Source organism: Somniosus microcephalus, chromosome 10, assembly GCF_052327205.1.
Source record: "Somniosus microcephalus isolate GS21.2 chromosome 10, FLI_Smic_1.0, whole genome shotgun sequence".
NCBI classification, from domain to species: Eukaryota; Metazoa; Chordata; class Chondrichthyes; order Squaliformes; family Somniosidae; genus Somniosus; species Somniosus microcephalus.
This window is the reverse complement of record NC_140996.1, coordinates 136599566-136620611: the sequence shown is the minus strand read 5'-3', so window position 1 is coordinate 136620611 and position 21046 is coordinate 136599566. Positions and strand designations below refer to the sequence as shown.

General features: G+C 46.1%; 1 protein-coding gene across 12 annotated transcripts in view; it reads right to left on the bottom strand.

Annotated features, from left to right (window-relative positions):
- Positions 1-21046, bottom strand: part of dlg2 (discs, large homolog 2 (Drosophila)) — a 1642261-nt gene that overhangs the window by 70077 nt on the left and 1551138 nt on the right. For 11 of the 12 annotated variants that reach the window (XM_085998865.1, XM_085998867.1, XM_085998869.1 and 8 more), the window contains one exon: positions 13694-13795. In XM_085998865.1, coding sequence (XP_085854991.1) covers positions 13694-13795 — 102 coding nt within the window. Of the gene's footprint in view, positions 1-13693; positions 13796-21046 lie in introns of those variants that run through there. The other variant, XR_015079731.1, reaches the window with a different exon arrangement.

Genomic DNA, 21046 nt, shown 5'->3' with positions numbered 1-21046 from the left:
CCTGGGTAGGCCCGGTGCGGGCAGTGTCTGTGGCAGGTCACGACCCCGCTGCTGGTTCCATCCCGCTGTTGAAAATGAACTTACCTTAATGGGGCCTATTAAGCCTGCCCAGCGCGTTACCCAGCCCAATGAGATGGAGTGGGTCTGGTGATGTCATTCATGATGCATTTTCAGCCAGGATCTTTAAAGGGACCATGACCACATTACATCTGAAGTTTAATCTAACATAGTGCTGTCAATGCACAACAGCATTGGAGTGCTGCAAACACTAACAATGACTGCACAGAGGCAGAGGGCTGCACCCAGGTTCTTCGATAACTCCCTCCATATGATTATAGAGGGAGTCAGAACACGCAGAGAGGCCCTTTTCCTTTCCGATGGGCGGAAGACACATCCCCAAGAGACCAAGACAGTCTGGTTGCAGATTGCAGAGGAGGTCACAAGCAGGGATGTGGTCAGGAGGACCCGGGTGCAGCGCTGCAAATGTTTCAATGATCTCATTAGATCAGGAAACATTAGTACAAAGCCACATTCACCTTCATCCTGCTGTGCCTCTCATTACATCCCCATCACTCTGCCTTCCCTACCCTACTCGTGCACATCCTTACTCACACCAACATACCTTGCACCTCCACCCATCCTTCTCTCTCTATCTACATTATCACATCTCACTAGCCACCCCTCACACTCACCCTCATCCTAGTGCAATCATACCAACTAACACACAAGGGTAGCCACTTGGGTGTTTTATGCAATGTTTATGTAAAGTTTCTGTTAATGTGGTGTCAAACATAAAAATCTTTATTTCAACACTTTCTGGTCTTGGACAGATTTGTGTGCACCTTTGGAAGTGGCTTAGTGAGTTGCAGTGAATGGTGAGCCATAACAGTACACCCTGCAATGGTGATGAGTGTGAAAGGAATGGCTTGGTCAATGTAGGGATGCTTTATGGTGTTGGTGTGGGGTGGTGCCAACCTGGCGCATCATGTGGCAGCCACATGGGTGTACAGCATCAAGTGCTCGGGAGCTGATGCCCTGTGTCCTGTGCAGCATCAGGTGATTGCGGAGAAGGTTGGTGTTGTTGTTGGTGCTGCAGGTATGCCTGGTGCTGCTGGTGTTGGGGCTCGTTGTGGTCCGATTCTAAGGATCAAGGTGAGACAGTATGAACGGCACCCACGTTGATGGAATAGATGGCAGGTGAAGTACAGATGACAGAAGCAATCTGTCAATGGTCAGAGAGTTCTTCCAATAAGGTGACACTGGATGGAGACTTTGCTGGAAACACTTGCAGCCTGCAGAATCTGTGCTGGAAATGGATTGAGCAACAGCTTCTGCCTGAGGAAAGTGATCACCTGTCAGGTGAGAGTTTTACTGTTCATTTCATGCTGTCAAGTAATCAGCTGGAGCAATGGCCATGGAACATCCGCCTCAGGTTGACAGACGTGGTTCCCGAGCTGTGTGAATCCCGTGGTCATGCAGGGAAATTTAAAAATTAAGTGAAAAAGGGCTCTTAAGTGCCTGTAAACTACCTGATAATCATCTCAATTGGGCCGCCCGGCACTGCCGATCGGTTCGGCTCCGCGATGAGAGAATCGCCTGGAGGAAATGCGCATGGGGGAGCAAGATGACAGTGGGATCCTGACCCGCTGTCAAAAATAACAACTTTCCCATCTGACCCGCCGCTGATCACGCCCACTACCACCCCGGAAAATTCCGGCCCACAAAATGTTCCAAACACAATTAATAAATTTACCTATAAACATATCACACATATCACATGAATTCTAATAAATAATGACCCTAGTGCCTGCCATAGTTGAATAGCTGTCATTGTGTGCAAGGTGTGAAATGTGGGTGTGAGTGTTGCTAGGTAGAGATTATTGGTGGATAAGTGCTGGGGGTGTGGTGCATTGAGCTGTGTGTTAAACTTGTGGTACAGGTGGTGGTATGTAGCATTTGTTGAAGCATTCAATCACCCTGACCACCTGTGTGAGGTCAGTAAACTCCTTCCTGCATTGGGTGTGGGTCCTGGGAAGCACAGTGCTGCCCGTGACGTGGTGTGCCACCTCCCTCCACATAAGACTTGTGGCAGGGGCCTCCTGCCAGTTGCCAGGTACAGGACCACCCGCCTTCTCTTCACTGCTAAAACCAATGCTTCAAAACTTAATTGGAAAATCTTTGAGCACTCTCCCTGGGGCGGCGATCTGCCGTGAGGATTTGTAATTAAGTGCTCCTTGTCCATCTTCTTATGGTTGTTGGGGCACACCCAACAATGATGAGAATGAGGTGTTGCAGCATCAATGAACCAACCTTTAAGTAGTGAAAAAAAGTCTGTGGCAATCATTACTTGTGTTTAGACTGCCCCCCGATATTGGTCCATCTTTTCAGTGTAACGCCAATGAGCTTGGGTTTTTAGATGAGAATCATGACTGCAATCATTTTAATGAGGAGTGAGAACGAATTTTGTATGCTGCCTACATGATTTTCAGGTGGTGCTATTTAACCATTTTTAGTCTAAACACTGTCCATTACTTGGCTATAACAAATTTCTAGCCCATGGACTCCCCAACCAGCAGAAATAGTTCCTCTCTATCTACCCTATCTGTTCCCCTTAATATCTTGAAAACTTTGATCAAATCACCCCTTAACCTTCTAAATTACAGGAAATGTAACCCTAGTTTGTGTAATCTCTCTTCGTAATTTGACCCCTGGAGTCCAAATATAATTCTGGTAAACCTACGCTGCACTCCCTCCAAGGCCAATATATCCTTCCTAAGGTGTGCTGCCCAGAACTGCCAGTATTCCATTAGCCTTTTTGATTATTTTCTGTACCTGTTCATGGGCATTTTAATAATCTATGTACCTGGACCCTCAAGTCTCTTTGGACCGCCACTGTTTTTAGCTTCTCACAATTTAGAAAGTACCCTGTTCAATCCTTTGTAGGTCCAAAGTGGATGGCCTCACATTTGCCTACATTGAAATCCATTTGCCCATTCGCTTAATCTCTCAATATCTCTTTGTAATTTTATGCTTCCATCTACACTTCTTACAATGCCGCCTATCTTTGTGTCATCGGCAAACTTGGATATGTGGATTTCTATCCCATCATCTAAGTCGTTGATAAATACACTGGATAGTTGAGACCCCAGCACAGATCCTTGCGGGACACCACTAGCTACATCCTGCCAATTAGAGTACCAGCCCATTATCCCTACTCTCTGTCTCCTGCTGCTCAGCCAATTTCCTAACCAGGTCAATAATTTGCCTTCAATTCCATGGGCTTCAACTTTAGTTAACAGTCTCTACATTACAACAGTGACTACACTCCAAAAGTACTTCATTGGCTGTAAAGCGCTTTGACACGTCCGGTGGTCGTGAAAGACGCTATATAAATGCAAATCGTTCTTTCTTTTTTCTTATGAGGGACTTTATCAAATGCCTTCTGGAAGTCCATATAAATAACATCCATAGACATCCCCCTTTAGTCACCTCTCCAAAAATTCAATCAGGTTCATCAGGCATGACCTACCCATTACAAATCCCTGCTGGCTCTCTCTGATCAGCTGAAAATTTTCAAGGTGTTCAGTCACTCCATCCTTAATTATAGGCTCTAGTAATTTTCCAACAACAGATGTTAGGCTAACTGGTCTATAATTCCTTGGTTTCCCTCTCTCACCACTTAAATAGCGGAGTACATGCACAATTTTCCAATCTAAAGGAACGGTTCATGAATCGAGAAAACTTTGGAAGATTATAGTTAGAGCATCTGCAATGTTCTCACCTACTTCCTTTAAAATCCTGGGATGGAAACTATCTGGTCCTGGGGATTTGTCACTCTTTAGTGCCATTATTTTCTTTATCACTATTATCTTGCTTACGTTAATTTTGCTTTCCTTGGGATTTCCGGCATGCTGGCCTCTTCCTCTACTGAAAATACTGACAGAAAGTAATTATTCAATATGTCCGCCATTTCTTTATTTTCATTGACACTTATCACCGTTTTCAGTTTTCAAGCGGCCAACATTGCTCCTGACAGCCCTCTTTTTCCTAATATCGTAAAAAAATTTGTGTTGATTTTGATATCCCTTGCAAGTTTCTTTTCATACTCCCTTTTTTTTCGTTCTTACTATCTGTTTTGTCACCCTTTGCTGTTCTTTGTATCTTTCCTATTTGCCAGGATCTGTGCTTTTTTTGCATTTTTGTATGCTTTTTCTTTTAGTTTTATGTTGTCTCTTTCCTTTTTAGTTGTCCATGGTTATTTTTTTTGGCAGGTAGAACTCTTGACCCTTAGGGGTATAAACTGGTTCTGTATCATATGAAATTCTTTTTTGAACACCTCCCACTGATCTTCTGTCATTTTACCTATTCACAGATTCGCACAGTTTACTGTGGACAGTCGATGTTTCATCGCAGGGGGGTCCTGGGGAAGCACCCCTGCTCCTTCTGAGGCACTTACCTTACACTTACCTTGTAAAGCCGCCAGCTCCCACCTTCCTTTCACTGCCAAGTTTCCCAAACACTGGGAAACCCACGCAGCAACAGTAAATTTTAAATCGGGCTACCAATTGCACTGTGGATGTTCCCGGTGGTCGGGGAGTCCAGAACCAGGGGTCATAGTCTAAAGGAGAAGGGGTAAGCCATTTAGGACAGAAATGAGGAGGAATTTCTTCACCCAGGGAGTGGTGAACCTGTGGAATTCTCTACCACAGAAGGCAGTTGAGGCCAATTCATTAAATATATTCAAGAAGGAGTTAGATATATTTCTTAAGGCTAAAGGGATCAAGGGATATGGGGAGAAAGCAGGGACAGGGTACTGAATTTGGATGATCAGCCATGATCTTATTAAATGACGGAACAGGCTCGAGGGGCCGAATGGCCTACTCCTGCTCCTATCTTCTATGTATCTATGTACAAGCAGATGGACTGATCGTTCTTGTGAAGAGTGCTTCTTCAATCACACAATGGAAAAAAATACTTTACTGTCTGGTTTTCAAGTAGATAAATTATTTGATGGCCATCCCCAAACTGGACTTTTCATTTCCGCTGGCTCCGACAGCTGCCTTGACTACACTTCAACCACCCCGCTTCCTGTAAGGATTCCATTCCATTCTCCCAGTTTCTTCATCTTTGTCGCATCTGTTCTGATGATGCTACCTTCTAAACCAATGCTTCGGATATGTCTTCCTTTTTCCTCAACTGACGATTCCCCTCTACCTTTGACCATGTCCGTTCCATTTCCCGCACTTCTGCTCTCACCCATTCCCCTCCCTCCCAGAACCATGATATGGTTCCTCTTGTCCTCACCTTCCACCCCACCAGCCTCCACATTCAACAGTTCATCCTCCGCCATTTCCACGACCACCAAACACATCTTCCCTTCTCCTTTCAGCATTCCAAGGGGTCCGTTCCCTCCGCTACACCCTGGTCCACTCCTCAATCACCCCCAACACCCCTTCCCCTTCCCACGGCACGTTCCCGTGCAAGCGCAGGAGATGCAACACCTGCCCTTTTACTTCCTCCCTTCCCTCCGTCCCGGGCCCCAAACACTCCTTCCAGGTGAAACAGCGATTTACTTGTACTTCTTTCAATTTAGTATACTGTATTCGCTACTAACAATGAGGTCTCCTCTACAATGGGGAGACGAAATGCAAATTGGGTGACCGCTTTGTGGAACATCTCCGTTCAGTCCGCAAGCGTAACCCTGAGCTTCCGGTCGTCTGTCACTTTAATTCTCCGCTCCACTCCTACTCTGACCTCTCCGTCCTCGACCTCTTACACTGTTCCAATGAAGCTCAACGTAAGCTCGAGGAACAGCACCTCATTTTTCAATTAGGCACTTTGTAGCCTTCTGAACTCAACATTGAGTTCAGCAATTTCAGATCGTAACCTCTGCCCCCATTTTTTTGGACAGCAGGTGCTGATTCTGCTATTCCTATTTACACCTCTTCCAGACCTATCTTTTGTTTCTTTACTTGTCCCATTACCCCACCCCAACCTTTTGACTTGCACCATCATCTCTTTTGTCATTCAATTGCTCCTGCCTTCCACCCTATCACAGACTTTCCCTTTTGTTCTTTCCTCCCATCCCCCCTTTCCCTGCTTCTGTACCTGCTTAAAACCTGTTACATCTCTAACTATTTCCAATTCTGATGGAAGGTCATCGACCTGAAACGTTAACTCTGTTTCTCTCTCCATAGATGCTGCCTGACCTGCTCAGTATTTCCAGCAGTTTTTGTTTTTATTTTTAATTTCCAAACTAGATGAGTGGACAGTGTAGTGGAAAGACTCAAACCTCCACTTTAACCCTGTACTGACAGAATTATATGCTTTTTTATTTGTTCCTGGGATGTGGGCATTGCTGGCAAGGCCAGCATTTATTGCCCATCCCTAATTGCCCTTGAGAAGGCAGTGGTGAACCGCTTTCTTCAAACGCTGCACTCCATGTGGTAAAGGTGCTCCCACAGTGCTATTAGGGAGGGAATTCCAAGATTTTGACCCGGCGATGATGAAGGAACGGCAATATATTTCCAAGTCAGGATGGTGTGTAACTTGGAAGGGAACTTGCAAGTGATGGTGCGCCTGCTGCTCTTGTCCTTTTAGGTGGTAGAGGTTGCGGGTTTGGGAGGTGCTGCTGAAGAAGCCTTGGTGAGTTGCTGCAGTGCATCTTGTAGATGGTACACACTGTAGCCAGCGTGCGCCTGAGGTGGTGGGAGTGAAAGTTTAAAGTGGTGGATGGGGTGCCAATCAAGCAGGCTGCTTTGTCTTGGATGGTGTCAAGCTTCTAGATTGTTGTTGGAGCTGCACTCACCTAGGCAAGTGGAAAGTATTCCATCACACTCCTGACTTGTGTCTTGTAGATGGTGGAAAGGCTTTGGGGAGTCAGGAAGTGAGACACTTGCCGCAGAATACCCAGCCTCTGGCTCGCTCTTGTTGCCACAGTATTTATGTGGCTGGACCAGTTAAGTTTCTGGTCAATAGTGACCCCCCAGGATGTTGATGGTGGGGGATTTGGTGATGGTAATGTCATTGAATGTCAAGGGGCGGCGGTTAGACTCTCTCTTGTCGGAGATAGTGATTGCCTGACACTTGTGTGGCGCGAATGTTACTTGCCACTTATCAGCCCAAGCCTGAAGGTCATCCATGACTTGTTGCATGCGGGCATGGACTGTTTCCTTATCTGAGGAGTTTCGAATGGAACTGAACACTGTGCAATCATCAGTGAACATCCCCACTTCTGAACTTATGATGGAGGAAGCAGCTGAAGATGGTTGGGCCTAGGACGCTGCCCTGAGGAACTCCTGCAGCAATATCCTGAGGCTGAGATGAGTGACCTCAACAACCACAACCATCTTCCTTTATGAAATAAGAGCAGGAGTAGGCCACACTGCCCCTGGAGCCTGCTCTGCCATTCAATAAGATCATGGCTGATCATCGACCTCAACTCCACTTTCCTGCCCCATCTCCATATCCCTTGATTCCCCTAGAGTCCAAAAATCTATCTATCTCAGCCTTGAATATACTCAAAGACTCAGCATTCACAGCCCTCTGAGGCAGAGAATTCTAAAGATTCACAACCTTCTGAGTGAAGAAATTCCTCCTCATCTCAGTCTTAAATGGCTTACCCCTTATCCTGAGACTATGCCCCCTAGTTCTAGACACTCCAGCAAGGGGACACAAGCTCTCAGCATCTACACTGTCAATCCCCTTCAGAATCTTGTATGTTTCAATGAGATCACCTCTCATTCTTCTAAACTCCAGAGAGTACAGGCCCATTCTACACAATCTCTCATCATAGGACAGCTCTCTCATCCCAGGAATCAATCTAATGAACCTTCGTTGCACCGCCTCCAAGGCAAGTATATCCTTCCTTAGATAAGGAGACCAAAACCGTGCACAGTACTCCAGGTGTGGGCTCACCAAGGCCCTGTACAATTGTAGCAAGACTTCCTTACTCTTATACTCCAACCCCCTTGCAATAAAGGCCAACATGCCATTTGCCTTCCTTATTGCTTGCTGTACCTGCATGCTAGTTTTCTGTGTTTCTTGCATGAGGACACCCAAATCTCTCTGAACACCAATGTTTGAAAGTTTCGCACCATTTAAAAAATATTCTATTTTTCTAGTCTTCCTACCAAAGTGAATAACCTCACATTTCTCTACATTATACTCCATCTGCCACCTTACTGCCCACTCACTTAGTCTATCTATATCCCTTTGCAGACACTTTGGGCTGGATATTACTCACCAAGACGAGTTGGGGGTGGGACTGCTGCCTTCCGAGTTCTAGTCCCGCCCCCAGCGACGTCTGACGCACAGACGCTATTTTCCCCTGATTGGCCTTGTTAAGCCCATCCTGAGGGATTGTCAGCCAATTAAGGGAAAGCCTTATCGAATGTCTTTTGGAAATCCAAATATACTACATCCACTGGTTCCCCTTTATCTACCCTGCTAGTTAAATCCTCAAAAAACTCGAATAAATTTGTCAAACACGATTTCCTTTTCTTAAAACCATGTTGACTCTGCCTAATCAGGTTATGATTTTCTAAGTGACTTGATACCACTTCCTTAACAATGGATTCCAGCATTTTCCCGATGACTGTTGTCAGGCTAACTGGCCTGTAGTTCCTTGTTTTTTATCTCCCTTCTTTCTTGAATAGTGGTGTTATATTTGCACTAGGTATGACTCCAGCTAGTGGAGAGTTTTCCCCCTGATTCCCACTGACATCAATTTTACAACAGCTCCTTGATGTCATACTCGGTCAATGCTGTCTTGTTGTCAAGGGCATTCACTCTCACCTCATCTTTGAAATTCAGTTCTTTTGTCCATGTTTGGACCAAAGCTGTAATGATGTCTGGAGTCAAGAGATACTGGCAGAACCCAACTGAGCATAGAAACATAGAAACATAGAAGATAGGAGCAGGAGTAGGCCATTTGGCCCCTTGAGCCTGCTCCGCCATTCAATGCGATCATGGCTGATCATCCAAATTCAGTACCCGGTCCCTGCCTTCTCCCCATATCCCTTGATCCCTTTAGCCTTAAGAAATGTATCCAACTCCTTCTTGAATATATTTAATGAACTGGCCTCCACCGCCCTCTGTGGCAGAGAATTCCACAGGTTCACCACTCTCTAGGTGAAGAAATTCCTCCTCATCTCAGTCCTAAATGGCTTACCCCTTATCCTTAGACTATGATCCCTGGTTCTGGACTCCCCGGCCATCGGGAACATCCTTCCTGCATCTAGTCTGTCCAGGCCTGACAGAATTTTATAGGTTTTGATGAGATCCCCCCTCAATCTTCTAAATTCCAGTGAGTATAAGCCCAATTGACACAATCTCTCCTCATACGTCATTCCTGCCATCCCAGGTATCAGCCTGGCGAATCTTCGCTGCACTCCCTCCATGGCAAGAACATCCTTCCTCAGATAAGGCGACCAAAACTGCACACAATAATCAAGGTGCGGTCTCACCAAGGCCCTGTACAACTGCAGCAAGACATCCTTGTTCCTGTACTCGAGCCCTCTTGCTACGAAGGCCAACATACCATTTGCCTTCTTAACTGCCTGCTGCACCTGCATGCTTACCTTCAGCGACTGGTGGACAAGAACACCCAGGTCTCTTTGCATTTCCCTTCTCCCAATCGATTGCCATTCAAATAATAATCTGCCTTCCTGTTTTTGCCACCAAAGTGGATAACCTCACATTTATCCACATTATAGTGCATTTGCCATGTTTCTGCCCAATCACCCACCTGTCCAAATCGTACTGGAGTTTCACGACATCCTCCTCACAGCATACCCTCCCACCCAGCTTTGTGTCGTCTGCAAATTTGGAGATATTACATCCAATTCCCTCGTCCAGATCATTAATATATATTGCGAACAGCTGGGGTCCTAGGACCGATCCTTGCGGTACCCCACTAGTCACTGCCTGCCACTCGGAAAATGACCCGTTTATTCCAACTCTTTGCTTTCTATCTGCCAACCAATTCTCTATCCAAGTCAATACCTTGCCCCCAATCCCATGTGCCTTAATTTTGCACGCTAATCTCTAATGCGGGACCTTATCGAAAGCCTTCTGAAAGTCCAAATACACCACATCCACTGGTTCTCCCTTATCTATTTTACCAGTTACATCCTCAAAAAATTCCAGTAGATTAGTCAAGCATGATTTACCTTTTGTAAATCCATGTTGACTTTGTCCGATCCTGTCACTGCTTTCCAAGTGCTCTGCTATTACATCTTTTATAATGGACTCTAGCATTTTCCCCACTACCGATGTCAGGCTTACCGGTCTATAATTCCCCGCTTTTTCTCTACCACCTTTTTTGAATAGTGAGGTAACATTAGCTACCCTCCAATCCATGGGTACTGTTCCAGAGTCTATCGAGTTCTGGAAGATGACCAGCAATGTATCTACTATCTCCAGGGCCACTTCCTTAAGTACCCTAGGATGTAGATTATCAGGCCCTGGCGATTTATCGGCCTTCAATCCCGTCAACTTCCCCAACACCATTTCCCTACAAATACTGATTTCTTTCAGTTCCTCCCTCTCATTAGTCCCTATGGGGGAGAAATTGGGTGAGTTGCGCCACCTGTTAGTGCCTAAAGAGGCAGTCAGTGTCTGTAGCGCCACTGGCTGCGTCTCCCGCGATATTCAGTAGGGGCGCTAATGGTGGCGTTAGGCATTAGCGCTGCGCTGCCACCGATGACGTCATCGGTGTGCGCAGCGCCCCATTCGTGCCCCGTTCGCGATATTTGGTAGCGAACGCCGCAGTTGCGCCGTTCGCTACCCGCGCCCAGTTCACGGGGCCTTACTGTGCCGGCAGCGGCGCAAGTTAAGGTGGAGGTGCGGGGCGGACGCTTTTTCGGCGACTGCCTGCCAGCACCTCCATCCCCGGCCTCCTAACTCCCCCCCCCCGCGGCATTGCCGGCTGTTTCCCGAGAGCCCGGCACTTCTCCTTGGTGCCAGGCTCATTTGCCGGCACTCGCGAGCAGGGATCGCGCTGTTGCAGGCACCTCCCCCTTAACAGTGGGAGGAAGGCCTGCAGTACTGCAGCGTGCCATGCCGCAGCATGTGGCGCTGCGGCACGTTGCGCTGCGATAATCAGTTTCAGCGCCCTAAGAGGGACGCGGAGCGCCTCGAGCCTCGCCCCGTGTCCCTCGAGGGGCACTGAAACTGAATTTCTGGCGATCGGTATCATTCCGATCGCTGCGCTAAATCCTGCGCTCAGGCGACTTTTGCGCCCCAACGCAATTTCTAGGCCTATGTTCCCCGACATCTCTGGGAGGTTATTTGTGTCCTCCTTTGTGATGACAGAACCAAAATATGTATTTAATTGGTCTGCCATTTCTTTGTTCCCCATTATAAATTCCCCTGATTCTGACTGTAAGGGACCTACACTTGACTTTACCAATCTTTTTCTCTTCACATATCTATAAAAGCTTTTACAGTCAGTTTTTATGTTCCCTGCAAGCTTACTTTCATAATCTATTTTCCCCCTCTTAATTAATCCCTTTGTCCTCCTTTGCTGAATCCTAAACTGCTCCCAATCCTCAAGTTTGCTGCTTTTTTTGGCCAATTTATATGTCCTCTCTTTGGATCTTATGTTATCCCTAATTTCCCTTGTTAGCCAATGTTGAGTCACCTTTTTCGATTTATTTTTATGCCAAACTGGGATAAACAAATTCTGTAGTTCATCCATGCGATCTTTGAATGTTTGCCATTGCCTATCCACCGTCAACCCTTTGAGTGACATTACCCAATCAATCCTACCCAACTCGTGTCTGATACCATCATAGTTCCCTTTTTAAAAATTCAGGACCTTAGTCTCTGAGTCAACTACTTCACTCTCCATCTTAATGAAGAATTCTATCATATTATGATCGCTCCGACCCAAGGGGCCTCGCACAAGATTGCTAATTAATCCTTTCTCATTGCATAATACCCAGTCTAAGATGGCCTGATCCCTAGTTGGTTCCTCGACATATTGGTCCAGGAATCCATCCCGTATACACTCCAGGAATTCCTCCTCCACAGTATTATTACTAATTTGGATAGCCCAATCTATATGTAGATTAAAGTCACCCATGATGACTGCTGTGCCCTTATTGCACGCTTCTCTAATTTCCCTTTTAATGCCATCCCCAACATCTGCATTACTGTTTGGGGGTCTATACACCACTCCCACCAACGTTTTCTGCCCTTTGGTATTTCTCAGTTCTACCCATACAGATTCCACATCATCAGAGCTAATATCTTTCCTTACAATTGTGTTAATCCCCTCTTTAACCAGCAATGCATCGGTGAGCAAATTATTCGTGAGTAAGTGCTGCTTGATAGCACTGTCAATGACACCTTCCATCACTTTGCTGATGATTGAGGGTAGACTGATGGGGCAGTAATTGGCCGGATTGAATTTGTCCTGCTTTTTGTGGACAGGATATACCTGGGCAGTTTTCCACATTGTCGGGTAGATGCCAGTGTTGTAGCTGTATTGGAACAGCTTGGCTAGAGGTGTGGCTAGTTCTGGAGCACAAGTCTTCAGCACGACAGCCAGGATATTGTCGGGGCCCATAGCCTTTGCTGTATCCAGTACGCTCAGCCGTTTCTTGATATCACGTGGAGTGAATCAAATTGGCTGAAGACTGGCTTCTGTGCTGGTGGGGACCTCAGGAGTAGGCCGATATGGATCATCGACTCGGCACTTCTGGCTGAAGATGGTTGCAAACTCTTCAGCCTTGTCTTTGGCACTCGCGTGCTGGCCTTCGCCATCATTGAGGATGGGGATATTCACGTAGCCTCCGCCTCCCGTTAATTGTTTAATTGCCGACCACCATTCATGACTGGATATGGCAGAACTGCAGAGCTTTGATCTGATCCGTTGAGTGTGGGATTGCTTAGCTCTGTCTATAGCATGCTACTTCTGCTGTTTAGCATGCATGTGGTCCTGTGTTGCAGCTTCCCCAGGTTGGCACCTCATTTTTAGGTATGCCTGGTGCTGCTCTTGGCATGCTCTTCTACACTCCTCATTGAACCAGGGTTGGTCCATCTGGCTTGATGGTATTGGATATGCCGGGCCATGAGGTTACAGATTGTGGTGGAATACAATTCTGCTGCTGCAGATGGCCCACAGCACCTATTGGATGCCCAGTTTTGAGCTGCTAGATCTGTTCTGAATCTATCCCATTTAGCACGGTGGTAGTGCCACACAAGACGATGGACGGTGTCCTCAGTATGGGACCAGATGGGTTTTTATGACAATCCGATAGTTTTACGGTCAACATTACTGATACAAGCTTTTTAATTCCAGATTTGTTTAATTAACTGAATTTAAATTCCCTTGCTGCCGTGGTGGGATTTGAACTCACGTCTCTGGGTCATTAGTCCAAGCCTCTGGATTAATAGTCCAGTAAAATAATCACTACGCTGCCGTCCCTGACAATGACTGGACATTAGGAACTTGTGGACTACTCTGTGCCACTGGGAAAACATCTTTTAACATGTTCTGATTGCCCTATTATTGTAAACTATATTTTTTTACTGCAAGATACTTTATATATAACGCTCTTAACAATATATCCAGATCTTTTTGTGCTCTTGTATGTGGACAAAAGTCTAGAAACATGGTCAGAAATAAATGGAATACATATTACATGAACTGAACATTGCTACTGCTTCCACTGGTATTACTTACGTGGTACACAGGAGCCAAATTTGTCTGGGAATTCTGATATCAGATCATCATTAACTCGGTCTTTCATTGGACCCAGAATAATGACAGGCCTACTGTAATTAACTGAAAAACAAAGTGAGTGATATTACTTACTTTATAAAACCAACGTAATGACACACTCCCCAATGAGAAGTTCCATCTTAATTTGTAAAGTGTACACTTTTGTTAACTGTCTTGGGTATCACATTTACTGCTGTTTCCACTAGAGAGGCCAAACATACATGAGGTGTTGATACAGGAACTTTCCTTAATTAATTGCATATTTGTAGTTTTTCAGAAAGATTAAAAGAACATTACATTTTTATGTATATTAATTTATGCCACATATGGTTCTACATGATGCTACTAGTCTCAGGATACTTGATGACCAGACTCTTTATAATGTAACCTTACTGGTGAGTTCCCACTGCAGTGAAAGAGATGCACAGCAAGATATCCTGTGCTTGAGTCACAATATATGCTGTAAAAGAATACTGCTGACCTAGTGCTACCTAGCGAGAATCAGAACTAAAAAGGTTCACCCACAAAGTAATGAAGGGCAGCTACTGTACAGCTGCTGCAAAATGAGAAACAATTCAACTTGCCAGCTTTTAAACAGAGGCCCTGAAAATCTCCGTTTGCCTCAAACATGGTCCCCTCTATCGGAGAAGGTATAGCCGGGTAAGGGGACTCCAAGGGTAGGAGTTTATTCAGCCCCAGTCTGGGATCTGTCAGGCAACTGGAGTGCCAGCTAAAGGAGGCGTACCAATCTCCCAGTCAGGCGAGCGGCTTGAACCCTTGAAGACCTTTAGCAGGCTTCTGGCCTGACCATGCCCACTTCATAAGGGAACCGGGTAAGCCTTTTAAAACTTTCCATTTTACCTGGGACTGCCGCTTTATGTTGAGTAGCTGATCTCTGCCCATAGTGGCACAGTTGCCTGCTAGGATTACTTAGATGACAAAACTTCCCGCCGACCTTGGGGTCAGTGGCGGAGGTTCCAAGTGGTCTGATCCTAGCACTTACACTAGGGTTCCCAAGACTCCTGGAATGACAGGGAGTTTTCTGGAATCAGGGGGTTCCAATCCCGACTGCTGTCTCGAGCAGTCCTGAAGATCAGCGATTTAAATTTCCCACCACAGTTTGCCCACATGAACAACAGACACTTATGTGAGGTGCTGTAAATAATTACTAACAGTTAGCCTGGCATCAGGAGACAGAACCAGGTTAAACTGCATTAATTTTAAGCAATAATTTCCCAGCCTTTTCCACAGAGCTCATCACTGGCTGCTGCTCAGTACCATCACCTGCAGAGAGCTACGACCGGCCCGGGAGGGGGGTGGGTATAATCAGGAAGGGAGGCGGGAATCAGGGAGGTGTCTCTGAAATTGGGGTGAGGGAGGGGTGGTCTCTGAAATCGGGGTTTGGAGGGATCTCTAAAATCTGCGGATCAAAGGTGCATGGATTTTTGGGCCCGGTGTGTTTATCTCTCTAACGCTAATCCTGAACACCATTTCTCTGCTTTACCATTGCACCAGATGCTGTGGACCTCTCTACAGTTTTTATTTACTAAAATAATCTTTTCTCTGACTAAAGTTCAATTAATAGATTTTGGTGAGTGATGAATTCCTAAAATCCACTCAAGTTTAAATATTACTCTACCACATATAAAAATACATAAAGATTACAACTTGTAATTAAGTCAAGTGGAAAATTCTTAAGAAATCAAGTCTAAAAAAATGTCCTTATTCTAAGGAGTCATTGTTGCTGCATTCAGAACACATCAAATTTGCACCAAAACAGCACCGTTGCCAAATTTTGGGGGAATTGTGCCAAAGGTGGAAGGTGGCAAATGTTACATCCTGCTCAAAATAGAGGAAAACAGTAAGCCAGGTAATTATAGATCAGTTAGCCTCATATCAATAATAGGTAAACTGCTAGAGGAATAACATTAGTAACACCGGAAAGGCATGGTGCCTGATCAGGGACAGTGGACCTAATAGAGGTCTTTAAAAATATGAAAAATTGTGATAGAGTGGATACAGAGAGAATGTTTCCACTTGTGGGGAAGAGCATAACTAGAGGCCATCAATATAAGATAGTCACCAAGAAATCCAATAGGGAATTCAGAAGAAACTTCTTTACCTAAAGAGTGGTGAGAATGTGGAACTCGCTACCACAGGGAGTGGTTGAAGCGAATAGTATAGATACATTTAAGGGGAGACTGGACAAGCATATGAGGGAGAAGGGAATAGAGGGTTATGCTGATAGACTTAGATGAGGAAGATGGCTCGTGTGGAGCATAAATGTTGGCATGGACTGGTTGGACCAAATGGCCTGCTCTGTGCCATATCTCCTATGTATTCCTATGTAATGTAATGAACATGAAGTTGTAAAGGAAAGTTATGCTTTACTAAGTTACTTATATTCTTCAAGAAAATGCATGCAGTGGATATAGTAAATCTGGACTTTGAAAAAAACAGTTGATAATGTGGCACTTAGTATATAATTGAAAAAAGGAGAGAATAGAAATGTAAAGTTCTAAATGAAGTGGAGGAACTGAGCAATCCAGGGGCTCAAATACACTATTATTTAAAAGTAGGTTTGCAGATTGAAAAAGCCTTCAAATGGAAAATGGGATTCTGGGTCTTGTACATAGGGCACAGAGTACAAAAGCAACATAGAAAACATAGAAGATAGGAGCAGGAGTGGGCCATTCGGCCCCTTGAGCCTGCTCCATCATTTAATGAAATCATGGCTGATCATCCAAATTCAGTACCCTGTCCCTGCTTTCTCCCCATATCCCTTGATCGCTTTAGCTTTAAGAAATATATCTAACTCCTTCTTGAATATATTTAATGAATTGGCCTCCACTGCCTTCTGTGGTAGAGAATTTCACAGGTTCACCAATCTCTGGGTGAAGAAATTCCTTCTCATCTCAGTCCTCAATGGCTTACCCCTTATCCTTAGACTGTGACCCCTGCTTCTGGACTCCCCCACCATCGGGAACATCCTTCCTGCATCTAGTCTGTCTAGTCCTGTTAGAATTTTATAAGTTTCAATGAGATCCCCTCTCATTCTTCTAAACTCCAGCGAATGTAATCCCAATTGAACCAATCTCTCCTCATACGTCATTCCTGCCATCCCAGGTATCAGTCTGGTGAATTTTCGCCACACTCCCTCCATGGCAAGAACATCCTTCCTCAGATAAGGCGACCAAAACTGCACACAATACTCAAGGTGTGGTCTCACCAAGGCCCCGTACAACTGCAGCAAGATATCCTTGCTCCTGTGCTCAAATCCTCTCGCTATGAAGGTCAACATACCATTTGCCTTCTTAACCGCCTGCTGCACCTGCATGCTTACCTTCAGTGACTGGTGCACAAGGACACCCAGGTCTCGTTGCATTTCCCTTCTCCCAATCTATTGCCATTCAGATAATAATCTGCCTTCCTGTTTTTGCCACCAAAGTGGATAACCTCGCATTTATCCACATTATACTGCATCTGCCATGCATCTGCCCAATCACCCAACCTGTCCAAATCACACTGGAGTTTCTCTGCATCCTTCTCACAGCACACACGCCCACCCAGCTTTGTGTCATCTGCAAACTTGGAGATATTACATTTAGTTCCCTCATCTAGATCATTAATATATATTGTGAATAGCTGGGGCCCTAGCACCGATCCCTGCGGTACCCCACTAGTCACTGCCTGCCACTCGGAAAAAGACCCATTTATTCCAACTCTTTGCTTCCTGTCTGCCAACCAATTCTCTATCCAAGTCAGTACCTTACCCCCAATCCCATGTGCTTTAACTTTGCACGCTAATCTCTTATGCGGGACCTTATCGAAAGCCTTCTGAAAGTCCAAATACACCATATCCACTGGTTCTTCCTTATCTATTCTACCAGTTACATCCTCAAAAAATTCCAGTAGATTAGTCATGCACGATTTACCTTTTGTAAAGCCATGTTGACCTTGTCCAATCCTGTCACTGTTTTCCAAGTGCTCTGCTATTACATCTTTTATAATGGACTCTAGCATTTTCCCCACTGCCGATGTCAGGCTTACCGGTCTATAATTCCCCGTTTTCTCTCTACCACCTTTTTGAAATAGTGGGGTTATATTAGGTACCCTCCAATCCACGGGAACCATGCCCAAGTCTATAGAATTTTGGAAATTGACCAGCAATGCATCTACTATTTTTAGGGCCACTTCCTTAAGTACCCTAGGATGTAGATTATCAGGCCCTGGGGATTTATCGGCCTTCAATCCCATCAATTTCCCTAACACCATTTCCCTACAAACACTGATTTCATTCAGTTCCTCCCTCTCATTAGACCCTATGTTCCCCGACATCTCTGGGAGGTTATTTGTGTCCTCCTTTGTGAAGACAGAACCAAAGTATCTATTTCATTGGTCAGCCATTTCTTTGTTCCCCATTATAAATTCCCCTGATTCTGACAGCAAGGGACCTACGCTTGACTTCACCAATCGTTTTCTCTTCACATATCTATAGAAGCTTTTACAGTCAGTTTTTATGTTCCCTGCAAGCTTACTCTCATATTCTATTTCCCCCCTCTTAATTAATCCCTTTGTCCTCCTTTGCTGAATCCTAAACTGCTCCCAATCCTCAGGTTTGCTGCTTTTTCTGGCCAATTTATATGTCCTCTCCTTGGATCTTATGCTTTCTCTAATTTCCCTTGTTAGCCACGGTTGAGTCACAATGAGCATAAATTTGGTATTAGAACATTAGAACATAAGAAATAGGAGCAGGAGTAGGCCATTTGGCCCTTCGAGCCTGCTCCGTCATTCAATAAGATCATGGCTGAACTTCTAGCTCATCTCCACTTTCTTGCATTATCCCTATACCCCTTGATTCCCTTAATATTCAGAAATACATTTATCTCTGTCTTGAATACACTCAACGACTGAGCCTCCACAGCCCTCTGGGGTAGATAATTCCAAAGATTCACCACCCTCTGAGTGAAGAAATTTCTCATCATTTCAGTCTTAAATGGCCGACCCCTTATTCTAAGACTGTGACGCCTGGTTCTAGACTGCCCAGCCAGGGAAAGCATCCTCCCTGCATCTACCCTGTCAAATCCTGTAAGAATTTTGTATATTTTAATGAGATCACCTCTCATTCATCTAATCTCTGGAGAATATAGGCCTAATCTATTCAATCTCTCCTCATAGGACAGGGTCCCATCCCAGGAACCAGCCTGGTGAACCTTCGTTGCATTCCCTCTATTACAAGTATATCTTTCCTTAGGTAAGGAGACCAAAACTGTACACAATACTCCAGGTGCGGTCTCACCAGGGCCCTATATAATTGCAGTAAGACATCTTGGCCTAGAAATTCAGTTGGGCGCACCAGCCGTTAGCACCTTAGGAGGAGTAGATCTCGAGCGCTAGGCGCTTAGCACCCGGGCGCAGCGCGATCTGCGCCTCGCCCCAACTTCAGTACACATTTAGCGCCGGCGCAAAGTCTTAGCGCGCGCCCTGCTGCGCGCGCAGATCATGACGTCATTTACTAGTGCAACGCCCTTTGCGCGCCCCGAACCGGAACTTCACTCGCGCCGCCCCATTGTGCGCCGGGCGGCCCGAACGACTGTGAAGTGGAACGGTACACAGCCGAGGCGGGCCGCGGGGAGCGCTAATTAAAGGGCACTTACCCTGCACTATAAAGGGCAGCCATTTTGCAGCATTCACTCTTGTGCAACGGTTTTTTGGAGAGAGACCAAGGAGGAGAGCTTACTGGTTTGGACCAACCCTAGGACAGGTATTTTTGGCTCAGGCCAGAGCTTAGCAATTATCTTTGCCTTCATTGAGAGCTCATTGTTTCCCAGCATATAATGGGGGCTGCATTGGGTGCCAACGCTGACTTTCAGCCTTATGCCAGAAGGGCTTACAGACGCTGTGAGAGAGTGGTAGCCCTGGCTAGACACAGAGGGGGCAACAGGCGTCACCAACTGAGGCCTTACCCACCCAGGGTATACCGCCAGCAGTCCTCCTATCTGACCATGTCTGCCGCGATGTGTGTAAGGAAGCTGCGATTCAGAAGGGAGGTGGTTGCAGACATCTGCCAGCTGCTTCAGAGAGATCTGCAGCCACAGCTGATGCGCAGGACGTCTCTGTCGGTGGCAGTGAAGGTGATGGTGGCTCTCAACTTCTATGCCACCGGCTCCTTCCAATCCGCTGCTGGGGACATCGCTAACATCTCCCAGTTCGCCGTGCATTGCTGCATCCGCCAGGTGACCGAAGCCCTTTTCACAAGGAGACATCAATTCATCTCCTTCCCCATGACCCTGGACAAGCAACAGCAGCGTGCAGTGGGATTTTCAAGAATAGCGGGCTTCCCCATGGTGCAGGGCGCCATTGACTGCACGCATGTGGCTTTGCGGGCACCTCTGGAGCATGCCGAGGATTACCGCAACTGGAAGGGCTACCATTCCCTCAACGTACAGCTGGTGTGTGACCACAGGCAGCGCATCCTAGCTGTCAATGCCCGCTTTCCAGGCAGCAGCCACGATGCCTTTATCCTGCGACAGACAACTGTGGCTGACATGTTCCAGGCACAGCCTCCCCCAAGAGGATGGCTTATCGGGGACAAAGGCTATCCTTTGTGTACCTGGCTCATGACCCCGCTCCGCGCGCCCACGACCCCTGCTGAAGAGGCATACAACAAGAGCCATCAAGCGACTAGGAACATCATAGAACAAACAATCGGCGTCCTCAAGCAACGGTTCCGCTGTCTCAATCGCTCCGGGGGAGCCCTCCAGTATTCGCAGGACCGAGTCTCCCAATTCGTCGTCGTTTGCTGCATGCTGCACAACCTGGCTATCCGCAGGACTCAGGCACTGCCACCTCACGTTGGACCCCCACCTCAGGAGTACCAGCCCAGGAGGGAGGCACAAGGTCCAAGGGCCGCCCGTCGGCGGCTTATTGAACGTCACTTCTAGGCCCCCTGTCAGGGAATGGCTGGTGCCAATGAAAGAACATGATTGCAGCCGCTCCGCAAGCCCTCAGCCGGTTAAGGCAACAAACACTTCAAAGATCAAACATGGACAATGTTAATAAATAAAATGCTTTATTGTACAAACTCAGGGCCCCTCCCACATGAAAGCCAAAAACAGACGAAACCCCCAAAAAACACTCAAACACATTACTCGCTCCCACAACCTGGAGAGGATTAACAAAACAGTGCAACTAAAATGGCCGTCATCCTCGGCCTTCGTAAAAAACAAACATCACATCCTCGGCCTTCAAAAAACAAACATCCAATTCTCGGCCTCAAAAAACAAACACAACTGGCCACACATTCGACTTTTT